This window comes from Poromitra crassiceps (genome assembly GCF_964638095.1).
Source record: "Poromitra crassiceps genome assembly, chromosome: 10".
Lineage (NCBI taxonomy): Eukaryota > Metazoa > Chordata > Actinopteri > Beryciformes > Melamphaidae > Poromitra > Poromitra crassiceps.
Window position 1 is genome coordinate 14,846,998 of NC_139631.1, and position 24,902 is coordinate 14,871,899.

Consider the following 24,902-nt stretch of genomic DNA (forward strand, 5'->3'; position numbering starts at 1 on the left):
GATCCCCTTTAGTCGTTAAGTAACGGTGGACACGCAAGTAAACACACAGGTTTTATCTTTAGGCCGTGGCCACACTGATCCGTCAGAAAATGTACGGAATTATAAAATGGATAGATGTATGTCCGTTGTTTTTGAGATGACCTGGGGAAGCGCAGCCACTCTGTAGTCAGGGGGACGTGGGCTCAGGGCTGGAACATAGCTGTTAGCCTTAGCTGTGAGCTAACGTTAGTTGTGTGGCAATAAAACGCTACTGAATGACCAATGACCAGTTTGAAATAATGGTCAACCAGTTCGAGTCATGTTCTTTCCATAAAGCCCACCAGCTTTGATATCTGTGGGCTAGTTGTTTAGATAGTAGATTTTTATAACAATATATTGTTGCTTTAAAATAGCGTTTTCATCAACACGGGCAGACTGTCATGGCAGCAATTTCCGCTCCTCCATTTCCACTCTGAGAACAGACCGTCCAACCAATCCGTCCATCCAGAAAAAGTTCAGCCCCCTTGAACTTTCTGTTCATCAAAACTTATACAAATTTGCTGGAGGCGTACGCTTCATCAGTGCTCCACGGACAGACGGACAGCTGTCTTTGAAAATGAACGGAAGTGAACAGAGAAATGACGGACAGACACCACGGACCAGTGTGGCCACAGCCTCAGTGTACACATTATTAGACCAAAAAACAAACAAACAAAAACTTTGAAATGTCTAGCTTTTCCTTGCATACAATGTTGACTTGTCTTTGCAGGCCCAACCAATGTGGAGGACCCAGTTCAGTTGCTGATGAAAGATGCAGGTGAGTCAAACTCTTACTTGACAGCTCATTGTGGCTTTTATCATCCGCTCACACTAGGCACATTACATTGTATGACTGGAATCACAAAAATCTGATTTAATTCAATTTAAAACCAGATATGTGGGTGGTCAAGCTTGCATTGTGATTTGAATTCTGCACAGTACAGTCCTGCAAAATCTCCATGCAAAAATCAATACAAAGAGATGGAGAGGGAGACCAGGAAAAAGCAGTGCTGACAGAATTAAAGATGTACTCTAACACATGTTTTTTCAGCTGTAAACTAAATAATATCGCTTACCTATACAGAGCTCAACAGTCACGTGACTTTTTGTGTGTAGAGTTTTTCAATACTGCGGTGTAGCACTAACTCTATTGCAGCGGATTGGGCGTGATCAACCCTTCCGCGGGCAACGTTGCAGACAGAGTAGGAAGGCTGACCCATGAGCGGCTGCTTCTGGGACGTGGGTCGGGGTCGTAATCGGCCTTGGCTGGTCTACTGGGCGAGGGTGTATGATGTTGACAGACCCTGAAACACCTCACGACACCATTTAACATCACTGATGACGCATCCCAGCGCATGCTGTAGTATGTATATTTGAAACTAAGGCTGGAACCAAGCCGACCTGTGACCTACTGAATCTTGAGTGACCACAAAACATTCGGTTTGAGCAAGAACAAAAAATAACGACGGGGAGGGGGGGGGAATTATTCCCCCCCGTAAAACCATAAAACATTCGGTTTGAGCTAGAACAAAAAATAACAACGGGGGTGTATGGGGGAAAAAATATTTGTTTCCCCCCATTGTTATTTATTTTTTGTTTTTGCTCAAACTGAATGTTTTATGGTCACTCACGACTCGGTCACGGGTCGGCTTAGTTCCAGCCTTAAAGGGATAGTTTGGTTTGTTTGAAGTGGGGTCCTATGAGCTACTTGCATACAGTCAGTGTACTGGGTAAAGCATTCTCAACGCATCGCGCACCGAGATAGGAGAACTGCTCTCCAGCCACGGCAGGCACAGAGAGCTGTGCCTGAAGGGGGCCATGAGCAAAAACGTAAAAAACAACAACAGAGAAAATACATAAATTGCTTCCATACTGCTCACCTGACGTAATCAAAGTCTCCACAAGCCCTGCTATGCCTAGTTGACTTGAAAATATGTAAATATGTAAATTTAACACCAAATTTATAAAGAATAAAAATCTGCATTTCAACATGCGGTCTAAAAATGAACCCTTAGAATTCCTGGCATATTTTCTTTTCCTATTGGCTGAACGGTTCTCCAGTCTGACGTGTTTCCAAAATGATGTGTTTCCAAAATGTCATCACCAAACCTTTGCTCAAACCATGTGGGATCCCAGCCAATGGTCAGCGTGCCCTGTGTGTGTGTGTGTGTGTGTGTATTTGCGCTTACAGTACAACATTGAATAAAACAGGGAAAGGCCAGCACGCTGACTCAAAACTAAGGAGGCTCTCTGGAGGCTCTCTCACTCTTATCTCTCTCTTGTCTTCTTCCTTTCTCTCCTTCCCCCCTCTCTCTCTCTCTCCCTCTCTCTCGCCCCTCCTTCCAGCTCCTTCCAATATTTATAACTCTGGCAGGTCAGGGCAACCACTCTAGACAACTAAATCATAGTGTTGTCATAGCCTGCTAAGAGGCACTCTGGTAAAGGCCAGGGGTACAAACTAGTCACCTTTAGGTGACAGTCACCTTTAGGTGACAGTCACCTTCTTGATACCAAAATACCACCACAATGGCCTTGCAATGAAACAATCAAGACGTGCTTTAACTGCAGACTTCCAGCTTTCATTTGAGGGTATTTACATCCAAATCAGGTGAACGGTGTAGGAATTACATTACATTTGTTTGTTTTTTATACTTTGTGTTTATTCAATTTTTCAATGCAAAGGAACAGACATACATGTACAGTACACATGACAGAGACAGACATTAGTGGGAGGAACAAATACAAATTCAAATACAATAGTAATAGGTCCTGAGGGAGCACCATCTTCTTCACATCTAGTTTACAGAATTGCTGTGGGTTGCATATGAGACATTCAACAATCACATCCCATGGGGATTATCATATGGAGAGAACGGGAGAGGAAAAAAGACAAAAACAACCCCCCCCCCCCCCCCCCCCCCAAACAAATGGGACAAATTTGTCCATGCATAGTCTCAAAGAAAAGGTCAGACTTTCCATGTTGTAAATTTCCTTTACAAGCCCTATCCACTCTGATTTTGTTGGAGGTTCTACATTCAACCATTTCCTCGTTATGGCTTTTTTACTGGCTGCAAGCAGTATGTGGAGAAGATACCTATCATGTGAATTGAGCTTGTGTGGTATATTGCATAAGTAAATTGTACTAAAATCGTGATTAAGCCTTAGGCCCATTATTGTGTTTATCTCAGCTACTACTCCCAGCCAGTATGGTTGAATTACAGCACAGTCCCAAAAAGTATGAAAGTGGTCGGCCATGGTGTTGTTACATTTCCTCCAGCAGTGACCATATTCTATGTTGCCAATCTGTGTCTGTTTTATCTTTGGGGTGATACAAAACCTGATCAAGTTTTTCCATACAAATTCTCTCCATTGACCCGAACTTGAAGTGTATACCTGTGTTTTACATATATCAAGCCACTCTATATATAGATATGTTAGCTTCTTTCTCCCATTTTGATTTAACATACAATGTGGAGTGAGTCTTGGAAGATTGTAAACACGAGTAGATTCTATCAACCAGTTTTTTCTGAGGGTTGGACTTATAAGCATCAGTAAATACATCGATCAAGTTCATTTCAGTTTCCTGGGTAATTCTAATATTTCTGTCAAAGTGGTGCCTGACCTGAAAGTATCTGTAAAGATCCTGTTTTTCTAAACCGTACTTGTCTGAGAGCTGTTGGAAGCTGTCCAATCAATTACATTACATTTTAAGGGACAAAAAATATATTTTAAGGGCCCAAAAGTAATTGGACGAACTAACACAATCATAAATCAAATTGTCACTTTTAATACTTAGTTGCAAATCCTTTGCAGTCAATGACAGCCTGAAGTCTGGAACCCAGAGACATCACCATATGCTGGGTTTTGTCCCTGGTGATGCTCGCCAGGCGTGAAAGTAGTTGCAGTTGCACTGTAAAATGGTTAGAATTACAGTGTTCAATATATAGCCCAGAATATGTTCATGTCCCTAATATACTCACCAGCTACATTGACAATCTTGCTTTTATGTTGAGTCATTGGCAACAGTGGCCTTTTTCATGTTTGAAGGTCAGAACTATAACTGAGTTGATAGAGCTGATTGTGGGTTTGCCCCTAACTCAACAGCAGGTCCCCATATTAAATGGAAATGGCACAACCTTTTGCAAAGTGTCATTTAGCAACATCATAAAAAATAAGTGCTTATTCTGAATGGAGCCAATTAATGGCATCCCTTTATTATAGGTGGCTGTCAATGTGTTGCAATGTGTGCACTGCACTTTGATTCCCCCCCTCATTCTTATTCTTATTGCAAAGAGCTGTAGCCAAGTGGTAATCGTTTTATGGTTGTGATTGTTGTGGTTGTTTTTCTTCACAGTATATAATGCAGTGGGACTGGCAGCCTATGAGCTGTTTGACAACGTGGACTTTGACCAGTGGTTCAAGAATCAGCTTCTGGGGGAGCTGCAAGTCAGCCATCACAGGTATTCTCTTAGCAGTGTTGTACTTCTGCAACAGGCTCTCATCGACCAAAATGTACCTTCTGGAACTTTGAGAAATGCAGATTGTTTTCAACATCTTTATTTCATTATTTCCATTGACGTGCTGGCATGCTATTTTATAAAACCGCATCATGAAACATTTTCTGTACAAGGAACAATATCAGTTGTACATTTTCAGACATGATAAATCACCATGCCACATTTTGTCACACCAACAAATACAATCCAACAGTAATACAATGATGGTTACAGCATTGCTGCAGTGCTGTTGAGATAGTAGCTATTTATTGACTGTGCGAGCCCCTAAGGAAACATAACCCCCGCTTTCAGTCATGTCTCATCTATTGCTCAATTAACATTTCTTTCAGTGTAACTGACTCCAACTGACATGTTATTAACCTCTGTGCAGCAATCGATTGCTGCCCGTCAACAGCACACTCAATGCATGCCAGCAGTTTATAAGCTGCCAACTGGTGCTTGGAGTCCAATTCCCATGGTCATATTAGCAACTGCTACTTTATTTTAATAGTTAAGGTTTCCACATGGTCCAGTGAGGCACCGCGAGGCAGACCTCCGCAGACGCGTGCGTGAAGTCAACCGTAAACCGTCCAAAATTCTAAATGTTATCCTTTTCCTTTGTTGTTGTCATTTATAGTTGTGGTTATTTGCATAAAAACAGACAATTTGATTAGGACATGATTGTATCTTTATTTAAATAAGTGCTTATAAAAAATAAATTTAACTCAATTTGTAACTTGCGTTACTTGACAAAGTAACTGGGATAATATTACTGGAATCCTATTTGGTAATAAGTTATATTACTGAGTTACTGCTAAAAGTAATATATTACATGTAATATGTTACTTTTGTAACGAGTTCCCCCCAACACTGCAGTGGGTTGCCCCAGCTGTGGGTAAGTTGAAACGTAAGCTAGTTTGAACGTAAAGTCTCACTAAGTCCGAGTTTACGCACTACTAAAAATATTTGGGTTGCACCAAGTGAAATAGTTCCAACGTAGGCATAAGTTAGAACTTACATTTTACACCTACGTCTTACTAGGTGTAAAGTCCTCCGTAAAATAGCAGTTGGCATGAATTGCAACTTGGCACCGTGGCGCATCGTTGTTTTGGGTCCGCAACGCGCTCTCCGTGATCAATTATTACACCCTTTGATATTTATGACTCACGCTTTTGTTTCCCACAAGCTGCAGCACTGCATACAAATTAAAATAACCGCAACAATTTAGCGAGGCAGGATGGTGGTAAATTAGCCTACAATACTGATGAGGGGCTCACAGATAAACGTTAACAGTAATATGAACCTAAACGAATGTTACTTAATAACGTTCTCATTTGGTTAGTGTTGATGAAATATGAAAGCACTAACTTGCGGTGGGCAACATGTCCCGACTGTTTTCATTCCACTTAATTAAACAACGGTAAATAAACACCGTTTCCACCGTGCTTTTCACTGATTGGCTACAGGAAGTGAAAACGTCATTTTCCGCGACACTATTTTGGTTAGTATGGGTATGGACTTTACGGTCTACTAGTTAAGATGTATCTTACGTCTCTGTGGTGCAACTAAACAAAGACACAACTTTAGTGTCAAACTAACTAGTTTGAACGTAGCAGTTAGTGTGGACTTTACACCCCAACTTAAGAGAGAACTTACGTTCAGCGTGATGAAGTCATATTTGCCTCGCGCCCGGCTCACTCGAGTGACCATGCATAGGCCTTTACACTTCTAAAGCTCTAAAAGGAAGATGAAATAGAACACTACAGACAGTCTGATGCAATGAACAATGAGCTGAAAGATGAGTGTGTTTGAAAAATGGGAGAGAGGTTACATGTAAGAGAGGTAGACGGGCTAGAGGTGGTGTGACTGATGTAGGGAACAAAGAAGCATCTCCTCCCACAACCCCCCCCCCCCCCCCCCCCCATACACACACACACACACACACACACACACGAAGAACATCAAAATAAAGAACCGCTATGAGTCAAAAGGTCAGCACTCTGGGAAAGGTGGTGATGTCATAGTGCAGGTGTGATGATGTCAGCAGGCGGCTTTGCTCTTGTCCAACACTGTGTGCAGGTGCATAGAACACACTATTTTCTGCCCGGATCCTCATTCCATTGTTCCATCTTTTTTTAAGTTGTACTTGCTTTTTTCATTTGAACAAATGGAACTCACTGAGGATATGACATGACATCATGCCACCAAAGGAGCAGACAGCACAGGGATGCATCCAGACACCACCTCTCTTTCTCTTTCTCTCTCTCTCTCTCACTCACTCACTCACTCACTCACACACACACACACTCACACTCACGCACGCACACACACACACACACACACACACACACACACACACACACGCACTGTCTGATAAAGATAAAAAAGGACTGAGGGATCTGTATGCACATCCTAAAGCCGTAGTGAGTTTATGAATTTAAAATGCAATAAGTCTAGTACAATAGCAATGTACACTATAACATTTCAACTTTCAGACTTTAAGGTTGAGTCCTGATATGAATCAAAGTACGGTACCTGTAAATAATCCCTTTATCTTTGTATTCAGCTTGAAGACTTTGAGAGAATATCTCCACAAACACCTATGGTATAGGGTACAGAGATCACACGCACGCACACACACACACACACACACACACACACACACACACACACACACACACACACACACACACACACACACAGGCACACCTGGGTCAATTGCAGACAGCATCATCGATTGTGCCTTCCAGTGTTGCTGCTGAATGTGTCTGGGCTACTGAGTCAGTCTTTTGAAGAGCCTTGCACAATGGGAGTGTGGAGCCAGAGTGGATATGAGAGCATGCATGTCTTTGATAATCTCTCTTATTGAGTCGCATTTCTCCCATCTGTAGCAATCTGAGTTTGTTTTGTTGTGTGTGTGTGTGTGTGTGGGAGAGAGAGAGCGCGAGGGAGAGAGAGAGTGATCATTGGCATGCTTGTACGGTGGCGCAGTCGGTAGCGCTGTCGCCTCACAGTTAGAAGGTCCTGAGTTCGATTCTCGCCTGGGACACTGTGAGCGCTGTGGTTGTGTTCCCCCCCATATCTTCGGTGCCTACTGCCCAGGTGGGTTATCTCGTCGTAAGGGCCTTTCTCTCTGTGGAGTTTGCATGTTCTCCCCGTATCCCCCAGGAGGGGGTTCCTCCGTATATAACCCCCCCACTAAAAACATGCAGAAGATCAGATCGTCATCGTCATCCGACCAGTGACGACAACATCCGAAGTTGGTCCCCGGGCGCTGTACGAGAAAGCGACCACTGCTCCTGGCCTGCCCCTCGGAGGAAAGGACATGCCTGGATGGGTTACATGCAGAGGACACTTTTCACCGGCCACCGCATGAGTGTGTTGTGGCCGCATGCATGTATTGTGGTGTTCGTGTGACAATAAAAGACGGGCTTGTCCGTTACGAGAGAGTCCTCATGCAGTCACAATATCCTCATTAGTACATTGTTCAATCACAAAATCTCTCATATTGTAGAACCACATATCTCATCTCCCGCTTCTCCCACACAGATGTAATACATTTTTTATTTTTTATTTAACCTTTATTTACCCAGGCAAGAAATTAACAACAGATTCTTATAGAGCTCAACAGGCACGTGACTTTTCGTGACGTAATTTGCCCCGGAAGTAAGTAAATAGATTTTTTTTCCCGTTGTTGTTTTTTTCTCTCGCTTAAACCGAATGTTTTATTGTCACTCAAGATTCTCTGGAAGACTTTTTGGCTTGGTTCCAGCCTTAAAACTCATTATATTTGGGTTTATCGAAATGTCGATGGAGAAAATGGACGCGGAACTTACTCCCGGGGCAAATTACGTCACGAAAAGTCACGTGCCTATTGAGCTCTATTCACCTTATTCACCACGCCCACTTTTTCTCTCTTCCGCGTTCAACGCAAACGTATTTGTTCTTCCGGTTCAGTGCTAGTTGCGAAGGCCACTAGTGGCTAATAATATTAGCCACTAGTTAGTTATGTTATATGGCAGTAAAATGCCACTGAATGACCAAATTGATATAACCGTTAACCATTTCGAGTAACACTGATTCCATACGGATCACCAGCGTTAGTTTGTTGTTTATAACGTGGCCATATTCATAACGTTTCTATCTCGGATGCGTTATTTCGAATCGCACATAGGTTACGCAACCTAACATAGGTGCGCAACCTAACGTCCACTCCACTAACGTCACCTTAAGAGCACAATATTCCTGGAATGCAAGTTTAACTAAACAGTTACATGTCCTCTGCATTCTACATAAAATTAAGATATTACGGGTTGTTTTATTTTGTATGTTACATACGTATTGGCCAAGATATGTTAGTTTATGGGGGAGTAATTTTGTCACTTTGGGAGCGGAGTGTGCGCAGCCATCTTGCCTGCGGAGTTTTTGGCAAGTCAAAACGGAAATACTATTACAAAATGACGTAATGCGGAAGCGTCCATGTGTGGGCAAAGAATAAGGTGAATATACAAAAGCAGCCTGTCAAAAAGCAAATGCCTTTTGAGGGAAGGGGGTGTGAGAGGCTGAAATAAAAACAAGGTTATATACATACGAATAAAAATTACAGTAGTAAAGGAGAGCATGTTATATACAAGTACAAATTACAGCAATAATAAGAGAGAGGGAGAAAGAGAGAGAGAGTGATAGAGAGAGACAGAAGGAGAGAGAGAGGAGAGGGGGCTGGGGGGTATGTGTGCGAGTGGGAGGCAGTCAACAGGTGCAACAGTCAACTACGATCTGTTGCAGATTTTGTTTAAAAGCAGTGAGTGATGTTTGGGTGTTTTGTAAAGTGTTCCAGTCGTATGCTGCAGCAAATTGGAAGGTGTTGCGACCAAAGACAGTGCAGGCTTTGGCAATGGTGAGTCGGATGAAGTTACTGGACCTTAAGTTGTAGTCTGAACTGGAGATGTGCAGAAGGGAGGAGAGGTAGAGAGGTGTTTTGCCAAGTATGGCTTTGTAGATTAACTGAAGCCAGTGAAGAAACCGTCTGGTGTGGAGAGATGTCCAGTCCACCAGGTTATAGCGGTCACAGTGATGATGAGTATTAAATGGAGCGCCAGTGGCGAAACGGATGGCGGAATGATGGAGTGTGTGGAGTTCCCCCGAGGGCGCACTGAGATGCCATTCTGTCGATGGTGTCGCTGTAGTCAAAGATGGGCAGGATGTCATCTTGACAAGAGTGTGTTTGGCCGAGCGGGTGCAGGAAGATTTATAAGAAGCTCAGGCGAGCTTTGACTTTAGTCTGCAGGGGATTTATATGAGTGGCGAAAGAGAGGGATGGGTCCTCCAGGACGGAGCCGTCGGTACAGGTGATGGTGATTCTGATTTGTGGCATTGTATGTTGCGCATAGCCTTGTTTGTCGTCACATATCTCACCAGCTGGCCTTTGAGTTTCTGTTCTGCCTTGTTTTTTTGCCACATGCGGTAGGTAGCGTGTTGGGCTGAAGTCCCTGTTGGGCGAGTCTAGCTGACATCTGTCTGTTAATTCCTTTTGGGTCCACGCTCCCTCTAATTTGTATGGAGAATTTGTCTGTGTTTTGTCTGGGGAAATATAGGCCTATCCATATGGCTGGAGCCATGCTGTTGCATTATCCCTGTACTCCACCCCCCCCCCCCCCCCAACACACACACACACACACACACACACACACACAAACACACACACACACACACACACACACACACACACACACACACACACACACACACACACACACACATGCCTCCAGATGATAAATAAGAGGGGGATGTTAAAGGAAAAATCTCTGGAAATGATATCTTAACCTTAATACTATAATTGTAGAGATGTCTGTTCGCAAATTGCAAGGCGCACCGTTGCTCCATTCGCCTCGAAAAATTTGCAAAACTTATTTTTTTTTAACCTTTATTTATACAGGGGGAGTCTCTCTAGCCACTTTCACACAGAGATCCTGCAATATTGCCGTTCAGAAGGCCCGCAATGCTGGCAGCATTGCCACAGAAATTGCTTTCACACAGAACCAAGCAGCCCCGCCATATTTCCGCCCTGGAGTGCATTTTCAGATAGCATCCACCCCTCCCGGATTGAAATGAGGGTGAAGCATTTCATTATTATAATGAATCAAAGTCCGACAAATTTAAATGATGCTCGTCTCCAAGTCCAGTGAAAATATATGTATATATTATATTATAATATAATTATATAATAATAATATTATTATTATATTATATATAAATATTTCCAGCTACTGTATGAGGAACGAATACAACCAAACATCGCCATGTACAGCTCTCAACAGCTGGTCGTAAGATCAAAGAGAAAAGACGAGAGCTCACCCAAATATGACAAAGTGTTCTCCAAGACAAGGTAGGCTACCGAAAAATCTTCATGTTCCACCTGCATTATTACGAGAGGACGTACTGCGGATGCATGAATATATCCTGGGGAGTGGAAGATAATTTTGAGGTGAACTGGAACAGCTGTGCATAAAGCAGGCTACGGATGGATTTCTCTGCACGCACCTATTGCGAGAGAGATGATTATTATATCTGAGGAGTCTATTTAACGCACATTCACAACAGGCGAGACAGACTGCAGATATGCTTTGGTTATCTTATTTCTGATAGTAGAATTTCAAACTGGAGGTGGTTTTCCCTCAGTCCTGCTGTAATTTTTTATGAATTAGATTCCCGTCTTCCCGAGGTGTGCCCTTTCAGACAGACGGTCGATTCGGCGCTATGACTACCTCCACTGGTGGAACGAAAGGCGTAAAAAAATGATCCACCACTCCGCATTAGTGACTTTCACACCGGAGGCGAGGCTTACTAATTCTGCAACATTTACCGCCATCAAAGGAGCTCACCTGTCTGATTTTGGGGGCAGATCTCTCTCTTGCTTTCTTCAGCTCAACAGTCATGGTCAACCCAGACATATCTGAGGCCTTTTTCGACCAGGAGCTACGCTCTAAACAGCCAATCCCTGACAGAGACGAGGTCAGCGGGCAGCGGAGAAAGGGTCAAAAACACTGAGCGACATTAAGGATGATGTCATAACCACTGATGATGTCATATCATGCCCCACAGTCGTCAATTAATATGTCATACCCACGGATGATGTGGATGACGTGGCATGAGTTAACATGAGTTTGGTCACAACCAAAAACATTGTGCGCCCATGGCTGGCTGACCATGGCATAGCCCTACACCAAGCACAGTCGGGCGATGCAAAATGTGTCTCATTTGCTCAAATTGAAAGTTTTCAACTTTGTTGAATAATTGTCGCGGTCAAACTCCTTTGACCATTGACCATTTGACCAACTATTTTCCATACAAAAAGCTGGCCTCGCACGGCTTGGCGCAGCGGGGATTTGTGTTTCTGTTATAACAGGGCTGAAGGTGTGTCTTTAATGATGCGCTTGTCTCGAGCAGGGGTCTCGAGGCGCAGCTGAAACGGTGGATAAACATTGTATTTCCATGCAAGTCCTTCAAAATAAAATGAAAAAATAAAATGCCTTCTGTTAGTTTGTCAGTGGAACGATTTTAGTATGAAGGGCAGCAGGGAATTAATTCATCAGCTCGGCAGCAACTTGACACGGCGGGTCCAAGCGATGAGGAAACGTAAATAAGCAGATATCCCCTACAAAGCGAAAGACAGGAGAGAAACTAAACCTGGAACCACAGAGATTCAATTAGAATCTACACAAGTACTGAGAGGTAAAACACAGAGAGGCTTTTGAAAACATCTTTCTCTCTGCTCTCTCCCCGCTCCAGCAGACCAGCACAGGGACATGAGTTTCACATTGTTCTGCTCACAGCACAGCTGATGGGCAGAAGGGGGGGTCGTCACGGGTTGCCTGCGGTTGGGCAGCTGGCTTGGAGGCAGGTCCGACACGCTTTGGCCCCACTCTGGAGGTAGTACAACTCGAGCGTGGCTCGGCACGCCGTGGCACATAACCGTTTTTAATGGAAAGCGAAATGGCCACGGCATGGCATGACTTTCTGCGGCCAAAGATGTCAGTGGAAAAGCCCTATTGGTGTCCTCTCATAAGAGCCACGACTTGAGACGCATCACAAAGAGCAAGAAAGAAACAGCAAGAAAGGGATGGAGAGAACGGATGCCAGACAAGTAAGAGGTATCATTAAAGAGTTGAGCACAATGGCTTAGTCGGCTCCTGTGGAGAAACCCTCCCCATCAGAGTGGCAGCAGCGGTGGTGCCCTTGACGGGCTGTGGCGTCGGGGCAACAAGGGATTTAAGTGAATCAAGAGATGGGCGCAATTTACTTCCTGATGGGGAGCCAGGCGCACAACACAGCTAGTCATTAGCTCTGTGTGGAGCTTCTTTGTTGACAGGCTGGTTGATGATATCTGGGTGTCCTTGCTCTATCCTCTCTAGGGCATTGACTGGATGATGGACTTCACTTGCTGTTTGATCTATGTGGTGCAGTTAAGCGCCATGTTAGAGCCTTGTTGATGCATGATCAGTAGCATTAATCTTGCGTGTGCCTTCTGGTGTCTGTGTGGCCGTTTTGTTGAAAGGTCACTGTTCTCCAAGTAGGGTTTACATTCACTTGTGTGCTTACCGGTAGTTATTATGTTATGTTCCAGTGATGTGGTTTCCAGGGTCTTTAAGCCTTGTGAATGATTACCTGTCTGTGACTTAAAGGATGGGTTTTCCGTGGGGAATATGAATATATATTAAATCTCACGCCCCTAAGGTTTTCGAATCCGTTGAAATTTTTGAAATTGGATATTCACTGCCAGAGATATCAAGCATCTCTCACATATTTTTTGGGCCAGCCGACGCGTTTCGCGTCATCTGGCCTAAGTCCGCCTTGCGGAAGTCGTGCACCTATGAACTACAACTGTTGTTGGCCATGGTCCCGCCTCTAGAGGTCCTCCACGCCCCTTCAGAGGCCTTGACCAAAACAAAAACGCAGCCATCTTGTCAACCGCCTAGCCTGCTGTAGCTAATATTAGCTTCCCATAGTTCCTTGCAAAGAGACCATTATCTCGGGAACGGAAGCACTAATCGACACGGGACTGGCGGCATTGGAAAGCTCGTCAAATTTTACATCTAGTAGTAGGTGGGTTGAAGTAACGAAATCAACGCTGAGCAATGTACCCGTTTTTACACATTTTTACAGAAAATAGTTACAACATCAGATGCGCGTAACTCCTACGAAAATGCCTTAAAATGCATGAAATTTTTTTTATGAAGACATCTCCCGACATATATACTACCGTTTACATTTGGTGCAATTTGGAGGCAATTGATTTTCGATTTATTTTCGATTTATTTCTTCTTCTCTCCATGTCTTCTCTCCATGTCTTCTTCTTCTTTGAGTTTTATGGCGGTTGGCAAACATATATGTGCATTACCGCCACCTACTGGAGTTTGATATCAGCCAAACGCCTGAGGGGTGGGCATGGAAACGAAGGCCACGCGAGCCCAGTGCATTGTGGGAAATGTAGTATTTCGAGTCCCCGCACCCCCCCCCCCCCCACACACAGAGTGGATTTCTGGTGATATCTCAGGCTGTAAACAACCAATTTCAAAAATTTCAACGGATTCTAAAACCTTAGGGGCGTGAGATTTAATATATATTCATATTCCCCACGGAAAACCCGGCCTTTAAACCTGTGGCTGAGCCTCAGGCCCCCCGCCAATAAGCTTGCTTCATCAAGAGAGTTTTCACTTGTGGCCATGTTGGCTACACAAACACACATGCCCACACTCATACTCATGCACTCATAGACACACACGCACACACACACACACACACACACACACACACACACACGCACACACACACACACACACACACACACACACACACACACACACACACAGTCACATGCACATGCACACACACACACACACAGTCACACGCGCACACACACACACAGATTTTGAATCCCTGTCAAACCCTGCCTGCCTCCTCTGCCTCAACCAAAGTAACGGTCATACCTGTGATGAGTCATCATGTCTGGATCAGAGTGGACCACGCATACATACTGTGTACACACACACACACACTCAAACTCACACGCGCGCGTACACACACACAACCCCCCATTCACACACGTCCACTATCATACCACATTGACATCTTGTTATAACCATAAGGAGCTTTTCGTGTCTCCCGGACAGACTGTGTCTCCTGGTCAACCAGGCATGGTGCGATCAGAGTAACATTGTAACTGTCGGCACATACTTCTCACTCCAGGCATGGTAGCTTTTGTCTTCTGCTTCCCCGACTGGGAAAATATCTCATGCTTCAGTGTCGGCCCTTTTGGCTACCACGGGAATTCACATCGGTTACACGAGCCGACAGCCGTGGTGTATATTCCCCCCCAGGCCGACACGAACAGCGCGCTCGAGGAACTACACCGGTCCGAGCATTAACGTGCAGGAGACCAAGCAGCCAAACACCACGCTTCTTGTTGCAGGGGCCAACCGGACCAACATGAGGAAAACACTGCACAACCTCCAACAACCTTATCCACTTCAGCACCCGAGGCGAAAACATGCTGGATCATTACATGTTACAGCCGCTTTCATCACGGCTACAAAGCCCTCCCACACCTGCCATTCGGCAAGTCAGATCACTCCTTCATCCTCCTCATCCCCGCCTATTCACCTTATGTAGCCACGCCCATTTGACCCGGTTGTGTGGTTGTGCTAAGAAAAAGAAAAAGGCCAGCTGCTCCAATATCATCTAACTCTGAATTAACTAATAATTTAGCCAATTGTATGTAACACACCAAATAAAAGCAAACGGCAATGTCTAACAATACAATGCCATGTAACTGGCTCGTTAATTCTCGCATTCCAGGGAATTACGTTAAAGTCTGAAAAGGTGCTTGCTGCGCTCGGAGGAGAGAAAACCATCTGAAGCTTTCTTTGTTGGAGTCCAGGTATGTTTTACAAGAAAGTGCAAGTCATTGTCGACGATAACATTATCTGACCTGGCTAACAGTGGATACTCCGCTTGCTGGCTGTGTACCGAGCTCAAAGTAGTAGGCTGCTACGTTCTTTGTTTTACCCCCTGCACTGTCCGCTACAAAAACAACTTTGTTCTTCTGACGTTCTTTTGTATTTCGCGCCGTGACCAGCGGAAGTGTTAACACACCCCGGAAGAATTTGGCCCACCCCCGCGTATGAACATAAGGTGAATAGACACTGCGGAGCGCGTCATCATTCAGAAACCATGCCCAAAACGGGGGAAAACACAAACTCCCGTCCAATCCTGGCGTTCTCCATGGTCGGGTGTTGCACACAAAGATCATATATACAGAAGATGAACACTCCAACTTACTTCATTGACAGCAACATCCACATTTTTCTTCTCTGCAATTCTCAATGGCTTCCTTGTTTTCCTCGGGAGTACAAAAAAACTTTAACTGATGATTTTTTACATTTGTTGTCTGCGCAGCCCACAACACAACAGCTTTTAGCTATGTTTAATTCGAGTAATATGACGCTGGTGTGTGGAAGTGAACGGAGCTTTTGCCCCGTGATGGGCGTGGCCTATTTCATGCAGTGTCTCTATAGGCAGAGGCTGAATGAGGAAGCCCCTGCCTATAGGACAGTCCAGCGCTGGTCAGACGAATCAGACTCCATCCTACAGGATTGTTTTAATCACGTGGACTGGGAGGTCTTCAAACGAGGCGGAAAACGAGAAACAACACAAAACTTAGACTCACACCTTTTCCAACTAGCTCTCAAAAAGTATTTTTATGTATTGGGCAAAATAATTAGAAAATGTCAACAGAATAGAAGCAAAGAGGATCTCTACAGTTTAAGGGTAATGTGGAAATTATATTTGACTTAAATGACAAATACTGACAAATACCTGTCCGTCGGCCTGTCCATCTGTCTGTCGTCCTTTTTCTTCCTGTTTGCCATCATGCCATGGATAAACACTACCAACTACAGTCACCCCAGCTCAAGCAGATATTCTATATCAGTCAGCTACAGATTTACATGCACAACTCATTGGGAACACTAATCTTTTAGTCACTTCAACAGATGCCATAAATGAATAATAATCAGAAAACTATGGAAATAACACTGACCGTTGTCAGGATTTATTTTGTACAATTCTAGAATGGCATAAATGCTCATTTACCAGTGGTTATTCACTGCACTATGCATACAAATGACTTACGTGTCTGGAATTTGTTGTCTTGTGGAATGCACCAAAATGCTGCAGTGTCCTATAATAACTCTTACAGGTGTTTGTTTAACAAGTGAGGGCTGTTCTCAGACTGAGTGTGCTGTCGCCGAGCTGTTTGGAACTTGATCACAGATTGAGCTGGTCCACTGGCACTCAAAAGCCCATTGGCACTGTCATACCTGCTCTATGAAGTTGGAAACTTGCCATATGCTATTGCATACATAAAAGGTTGTACTACATCAGTAGTACTAGTATGGCGGGGGGGGGGGGGGGCACTCTACCAAGAGGAGCTGCAAAAATGTCTCAAAACGCCACTGAATCATTGAAACCCTAGCTTGCAAGTCACGCTGATTTCAATGGTGAAATGCGTTTTCCTGATAACATTCGTTTTCGCTGCACGGCAATGCACCTTTTGGTTAGCCTGGCCACATATACAACGTTTACTGTCTGTATAAGTGGAGAATAAATGATTAATGATTAATTATTAATTAAGTTCATGAACAAAGGCTGGGCACGACAATATTTTAAAAGGGAAAAGTATTCTTAGAATTTTTAAAGCCAAATAAATAATTCAATTGTTTAAAAGAGCAGGAAGTTCTTCATAGATCTAGCCTCTTAATTTTGCCCTCAAAGTGCACCAGATGGATGCATTTAACTTAAAAATATACAAAATTTTCTTCCGGGGGAGCTTGCCCCTGGACCCCACCTGCAGGCTCCAAGGTCCACCCACCACAATGTCATTAAATCCTGTGGGAAACACTGTAATTGCTTCCGCCATATGCCGAATCGGGCCCGGGCGGGCAGAGACAGCAGTTAATATTAAAATAGGCAACGCTTTGGCATGCGGCCTTATGAATTTATATTGATATCATGCACATTATCATGTGATGCAATCTGGCCACAGCTAGTGACTTTCTGAGCAGCAACCGGACAGCTATATACTAGGTTTTACCTACTCCTGTTAAAAAGCTCGACCCACGTCGGTTGTTATTTTACTGCTGTTCTTTCTGAGAAAGCAACAGTTTTATCAAAACATAAGACTCCATAAGTGTGTTCTGAAAAATATCGAAAAATGCTCGAAAGATCGAATCCTCATGTGGAAAAAAGAGACCAAGCAACAGTGAGAGAGAAGAGAGGGAGTCACAGAGAACGAGAGAGAGAGCCTGCGGAGCAATTAGGGGCTGAGCGAATCAATGCCCTATGTGCAGTTCTACAATTAAATAGTGGAAACAAATTGTGGCTGTCAGTGCTGATGTTTTGGCGGGCCGCCACAAAGCTTTCTATGTGTGGTGATACATTGTCCTTATCCTCTTTGCATGCTCCACTGCATCTAAGCAGGTCAGGCCAGGAGTGCAGACTGTAACTGCCGTCGTGTGCTTTCAAGATGATGAGAGATCGGGTCCAAGTGGCATTTAGCTCAATGCTCTTAGTGATGGTAATCTTGCCTAAATTTTAGTTTTAGTCGGACATCAGTTTAGAGTGCTTAGGGCACTGATTTGAATCTGTATAAAATTTATATGAAAGGAAGCGATGTTCATGAGACACATCGTTGCTACAGTATCTCTGCCTGACATGAAAATAGACATCACGATGGTCCGATGTAGAAGGCTTCGAGGTCGATGGGGGTCAGCGCATCGACGATGGTCGATGCCATCGTCCATCGTGCCAAATATCATCTGGCTTGTGGCCCATATGTCGGTCTGTCACTGGCTCCCAACAGAGTGTCATCCCTGATCCCATCCCTCCATCCACTCATTTCTGTCCTCAGACACAGTTTCTGCCTCAGATACGAACAAGGACAGGGCATGTGCATTTCTTGCCTGATGAAAACAACTGTTGAAAATCCCTCATTCCCCGACAAGTTTGACGTGTTGCACTTGTCTTGCACTGTTTAGCACTTTAATTCATATCAAGGCTCCTCTGACCCACACATTTTCTAACTCTCATTATACTTTTCTAATTACGGTATTTTCCTTTTTTGCTTTTTTTCTGTCTTTGGGCCTAAATCCATAAGGCTTTCTCTCTCTTGTCCACATGTATACAGGCAAACATAGACAGGCACATATCAATCAATCAATATTGGACGAACAAGCCCGTCTTTATTACTCTAGTCACAGACACACATCAATGCAGAGGTGCCGTGAAATTTGTTTTCCGCCGTTCACCTATCCTGGCTCCTCCTCCTCAATGGTCAGGCCAGGAGCGGTGGGCAGCTGCAGTGAAGCGCACGGGGACCAACTTCTTCCAACCACCGCTGGGCAGACAACAATCTTCTGCATGTTTTTACTGGGGGGAGACCATGCAAACTCAAAATAACAAAATAGAGTTCACACACTGGTAACTGCTGCCCCCCACAATTTATTGGTATCACCACTAAATGTGACATTTATTTGTTATTGGTATCACCACCAAATGTGACGCTTATTTGTTATTGATATCAGCACCAAATGCGACGCTTATTTGCAGTTTTGTATTTTGAGCCAATGTGATTTGTAAAGGATCATTCCATTGTGGTTTCCAATATCCTGTGTAATGGTGGTGGTGGCGGCTATCTCTGCCTCTCTGGGGACTCTCATCTGGTGGCACACATACACAAGCGGTATACAGAGACATGTGTACACACACACACACACACACACACACACACACACACACACACACACACACACACACACACCATTGATGAATGATAAGATGGTGAGCAACAGGCAATGACATAGCTGATTTCCTCATCTGAAAAGCCTGGCCCAGTCAGTCATTTTTAAAGGATCGCTAAGTAGCTACAGTCATTGTGGAGATGATGATTAGAGAGCCAGCTGGTTCATTCCTCCACATTAAGATAGCGATGATGAACATGGAGGGTGATTGATTTCTCTCTAACCAAAACTAACACATGCCCTTTTTCCTCTCCTCTCCTCTCCAGATACAAGCTGATTCGTCGAAGGGTCATCTGGCTGATAGGGCAGTGGATCTCTGTCAAGTTCAAATCCGACCTTCGACCTTTACTCTACGAGGTCATCCTCAGCCTCATGCAGGACCCTGACCTAGTAGTAAGTAAGCCACAGATCATGCGCAGTGAAAGGCAACAGCCCAAACTTCTCTCTCGCCCCTAAACAAAGTCACTGTAATGACTGCAGAGTGCCTAAACAAACTCCCTGTAATGACTGCGGGGTGCCTAAACAAACTCCCTGTAATGACTGCAGAGTGCCTAAACAAACTCCCTGTAATGACTGCAGAGTGCCTAAACAAACTCCCTGTAATGACTGCAGAGTGCCTAAACAAACTCCCTGTAATGACTGTAGAGTGCCTAAACAAACTCCCTGTAATGACTGCAGAGTGCCTAAACAAACTCCCTGTAATGACTGTAGAGTGCCTAAACAAACTCCCTGTAATGACTGCAGAGTGCCTAAACAAACTCAATGTAATGACTGCAGAGTGCCTAAACAAACTCCCTGTAATGACTGTAGAGTGCCTAAACAAACTCCCTGTAATGACTGGAAGAAAAGGTAAGAATACATTCTTGTTAACGCTAGTTACCTGTAGCCGCCATCTGAGAACTGAAAGCCCTTGCCAGTGTTCTTTTAATAGGCTACGTCATGTTGAGCACTGCCACAGGTTATTTTTTTCAGGCGACTACTCTTTCGTTTTTCCTCACTCCTCGTCTCAGACAACACCCTGCAAATTTCACTGCAGGCTTCAAATTATGGGGAATTTAGGGGCCGTTTCTGAGATTCAGCATGCAAGGCAGTGTGTATCAAAGTCGACGCTGCACGCAGCATGGAGAAATTAATTAACCCCGAAGCTTGCATTTCGGGTCGTTCCGTTTGATCGACCGGTCTTAGCAACAGCAGGGAATTTATGGCTATAACCTGCTATCAATTGTTTATAAGCTCAATAAACACAGAACTACAGTAATATGTGGCTGGAATTTATTCCAATTGTCCGGGAAACTGAAATCATGCTGGACATGTTGACCGAAATGCTGACAGGATGCACTGCTGTTGAAATCCACACACACACACTCAACCCCCCCCCCCCCCACACACACACACACACACACACACACACACACACACACACACACGTACACGCACACAGAAATAAATAAATAAATAATCAAGAGCTCATTTGCAAAAATGTAAATGTCATTCTTAAAATGAATAAACAACACCTGTTTGATACTCCCTGGAGTGCACATAAAAACACATTGGGGTGATTTATGTGAAAATGATCAGGTGAAAAAGTTTTAATTATGATTTATAATTAAAAAATATACTGTGTCGGCTTTTCCACTTTAAAGCCGTGGGCACTGAAGTATATTTATTACCAAACTCAAAGTTGTTCCAAAAGTTGTTCCTAATTCCGCAAATTAACCAAATTAATCTATTATAAAAGGGAGCATGTGGGCAATGTTCCTTGTTTGTTTTAATTTTGTCCCGGAAGTGATGTCATCAGTGATGTCACTTCAGCAATAGTGCATTATGACTTCACTGATGATGTCATAGGCATTGTGACACCATCAGGGATGTCATAAGAACAATTGTGATGTCATAAGAGCAATTGTGATGTCATCACAGCGGGCGAGCTGCAGGGCGGGCGAGGGAGCAAGTGAGCCCGCACAGGCTCACTTGCACACACACACACACACACACACACACACACACACACACACACACACACACACACACACACACACACAACCTTTCACCCCCAGATTTTGATCTCCAGATCATAAACTCCCAAAGCGCACACATCCTCCTGCAGCACGTCTCTCGCTCTGTTGTTTTGAAGATGTCCAATTATGCAACGAGAATACCAACCCCCTGCCGCGCAAATCTGTAATGACTGAAATGGGCTATTAGTTGAAAGTGCACAATCAGCAGCACAAACAGTGTTCTCTGCTCAACAAAATGGGAGAAGTGTAAAGCTTATCAAAGTGAAGAAAAGGCACACCGTGAAGTGTCAGTGAGGTGCTGGTGACGGGCACACATCCAATACCTAAACTACCGCACACTCTGGCTGAGATGCCAAGATTTAATAAAAAGATGTTTCGGCCTGGTGGTCTTTGTCAAGTCATGTAATGCTACCAACCAGAAAGACCACTCAGTTGATTAATATTTTTGTCAATTGATTTATCTCAACATTAAAAAAAAAAAGTTTGTTTTGGTGTTTTTGCTAGGCATATAATTTCTCAATTGGGGGAAATTCCATGTTCTCCTACTTTGGGAAAGTGGAAAGTGTTGTGCCACAGTCATTTTCACTTTAAATTACATTTCACTGAGGTTTCTTGCGTCATGAGCCATGCACTTGTTTGATAAGTAGAACATTCTTCTAATATACAGTCAGGTCCATAAATATTTGGACATTGACACAATAATGACACAATAAAAAAAAACATGATTTTGGCTCTGTACAACACCACAATGGATTTGAAATGAAACAATCAAGACTTTCAGCTTTAATTTGAGGGTATTTACATCCACATCAGTAGGATTTTTTTTAAATATACTGTATGCTTCCCCCCCACCCCAAAGTAATTGGACAAACCAACATAATCATACATCCAATTGTCACTTTTAATACTTAGTTGAAAATCCTTTGCAGTCAATGACTGCCTGAAGTCTGGAACCTGATAGACATCACCAGGCGATGGGTTTAGTCCCTGGTGGCCTCTACTGTAGTTCCTGCTTGTTCTTGGGGTGTTTTCCCTTCAGTTTTGTCTTCAGCAAGTGACATGCATGCTCAATTGGATTAAGGTCAGGTGATTGACTTGGCCATTGCAGAACATTCCACCTCTTTGCCTTAAAAACTCTTTGGTTGCTTTTGCAGTATGCTTCGGGTCATTGTCCAGCTGCACTGTGAAGCGCCTTCCAATGAGTTCTGAAGCATTTGGCTGAATATGAGCAGATAATATTGCCCGGAACAATTCAGAATTCATCCTGCTGCTTTTGTCAGCAGTCACATCATCAATAAATACAAGGGAACCAGTTCCATTAGCAGCCATACATGCCCACACCTTAACACTACCACCACCAATACATTTTTTCTCGACCAATTAGCTCCTGTTGGTCAGAATAAATCATTGATGATGAACTTTTAATGGCTCATGGAGAAAACCACCCCTTATCAATCACTCCTATTGGTTATCAATATCTCTGTTGCTCTCCTGTGGTCCTTCTTGTTGGGATGGAAAATCAATCGCTCAGGACGTTATACAGTTATCTCATTATATCTCAGTTATGTCATTTTCTGTTTTTCATGGAAAGGGAGAATCATTGATTAGCTCCTATGTCTGCCCTGTTATGTACTGTAATTTAGTTGCTTGAAGTCAGCGGTCAGCCACTTACTATCTTTGCCCACTATCTTTGGGAAATGGTGTTTAAATGGGAAAGAAAAAATAGATAGGGAAGGAAAGAAGTATGGATATATCAAGGTTCCCAAGGACCTTGAAAATACTTAAAAGTGTGTGGTTCTAACTAGAAAAATAAAATTAGGCCTTATATTAAAAGATTTTGAAAATTAGTGTATGGGATTGTAAGTACTTTATATACACTTTTTTTTTGTTGATAATGCATCAGTTTACCATGATTTCTTGAGTAAACCATGAGTAAAAATTAGGCCTCTATGATAATCTTGATTTTTTTTTTAGACCTGTGTTCAATAACTCATTCTACTGTAATCCACTGAACTGCCAACCTTTAAATTGACCTTCCTCTTGTCTTGATCTCCAAGGCTTTTTTCAGAGCCGTTTTAAACCTGTTCCTGTTAAATGATTCCTTGACTTAAATCTGTCACAGAGATGACTTTCATCCTGTGAATGCAGAAACAAAACTACACAGGCGATTAGGAATGCAAAAATTAACCATTACAAAGACAAATTCTCAGCTTGTGGCTCTGATGCCAAGAAGTTCTGGAAAACAGTCAAATCCATGGAAAACAAACTTGCTTCTCCTCATTTACCCACCTCGATGACATTTGGCGGCATTGTCACAACCGACAAACCTCACATGGCCTCGCTTCTCAACCACCATTTTGTAAACTCATCTCATGTTTTCAATACAGCTGCACCTGACACTGCCTCATCCCATACTTCCATCCCATCATCCAGTGTCAACAATTTCTCTTTTCAACCAGTCACACCCTCAGAAGTCCTGGATGAACTCACCAAGCTAGACTCAAACAAGTCAGCGGGTTCTGACAGGCTTGACCCCATTTTTATTAAATTGGCGGCCCATATCATCGCTGCCCCCATTACAAGCCTGTTTAACTTATCATTTCAACTGTCTGTATTCCCTCTCGACTGGAAATCTGCCACCATTCTCCCCCTCTTCAAAGGAGGCTCTGGCTCTGACCCGAACTGCTATAGGCCAATTTCCATCCTGCCCTGCCTGGCCAAAGTCATTGAGAAACTGGCCCATAAACAACTGATTGATTTCATGGACTCCAACCACATCCTGTCAGACCTGCAGTCTGGTTTTAGGTCAGGTCACGGATGCATCACCGCCACCCTTAAGGTCCTGGACGACATCATTACTTCCATAGACAATAAACAGGTCTGTGTAGCCGCCTTTATAGATTTAGCCAAGGCTTTCGACTCGGTCAACCACACCATCCTCCTGCAAAGACTCGCCAGCATTGGTCTGTCCGCCAGTTGCTGCAACTGGTTTGCCAGCTACCTCGCCAATCGTGTACAGCGGGTAAGGACCGAAAAAGGTGTGCCTCAAGGACCTATCCTAGGTCCAACCCTCTTCTCTATTTATATAAACGATGTAGCTAAGGCCGTTGGTCAGTCCCAGATTCATTTGTATGCTGATGACACCATCATATACTCAGCCGGCCCCTCACTCCACTCTGCTGCATCCACTCTTCAACAAAGCCTCACCTCTATACAACAGTCATTCCTCCAACTTCAACTGCTCCTCAATACCAAAAAGACCAAATGCATGCTGTTTGCCCGGAACAACCCCGGCACTGCCAGCCCCACCCCCAAGATCTACACTGCCGACGGCTCTGAGCTGGAGTTTGTCAGCTCCTATAAATATCTCGGACTATGGCTGGACGAATCCCTTTCATTCAACATACACATAAACAACCTAGTGGCCAAAGTCAAAGCCAGACTCAGTTTTCTCTACCGCAACAAGGCGTCATTTACACACTCTGCCAAACACATCCTCGTCAAAATGACCATCC

General features: G+C 43.8%; 1 protein-coding gene across 1 annotated transcript in view; it reads left to right on the forward strand.

Moving 5' to 3' along the window:
• The window catches only part of ipo11 (importin 11), a 222,691-nt gene that overhangs the window by 63,737 nt on the left and 134,052 nt on the right, over positions 1-24,902 (forward strand). The window contains exons 14-16 of the mRNA XM_083644271.1: positions 749-796; positions 4,373-4,478; positions 19,636-19,762. Coding sequence (XP_083500397.1) covers positions 749-796; positions 4,373-4,478; positions 19,636-19,762 — 281 coding nt within the window. The remainder of the gene's footprint in view (positions 1-748; positions 797-4,372; positions 4,479-19,635; positions 19,763-24,902) is intronic.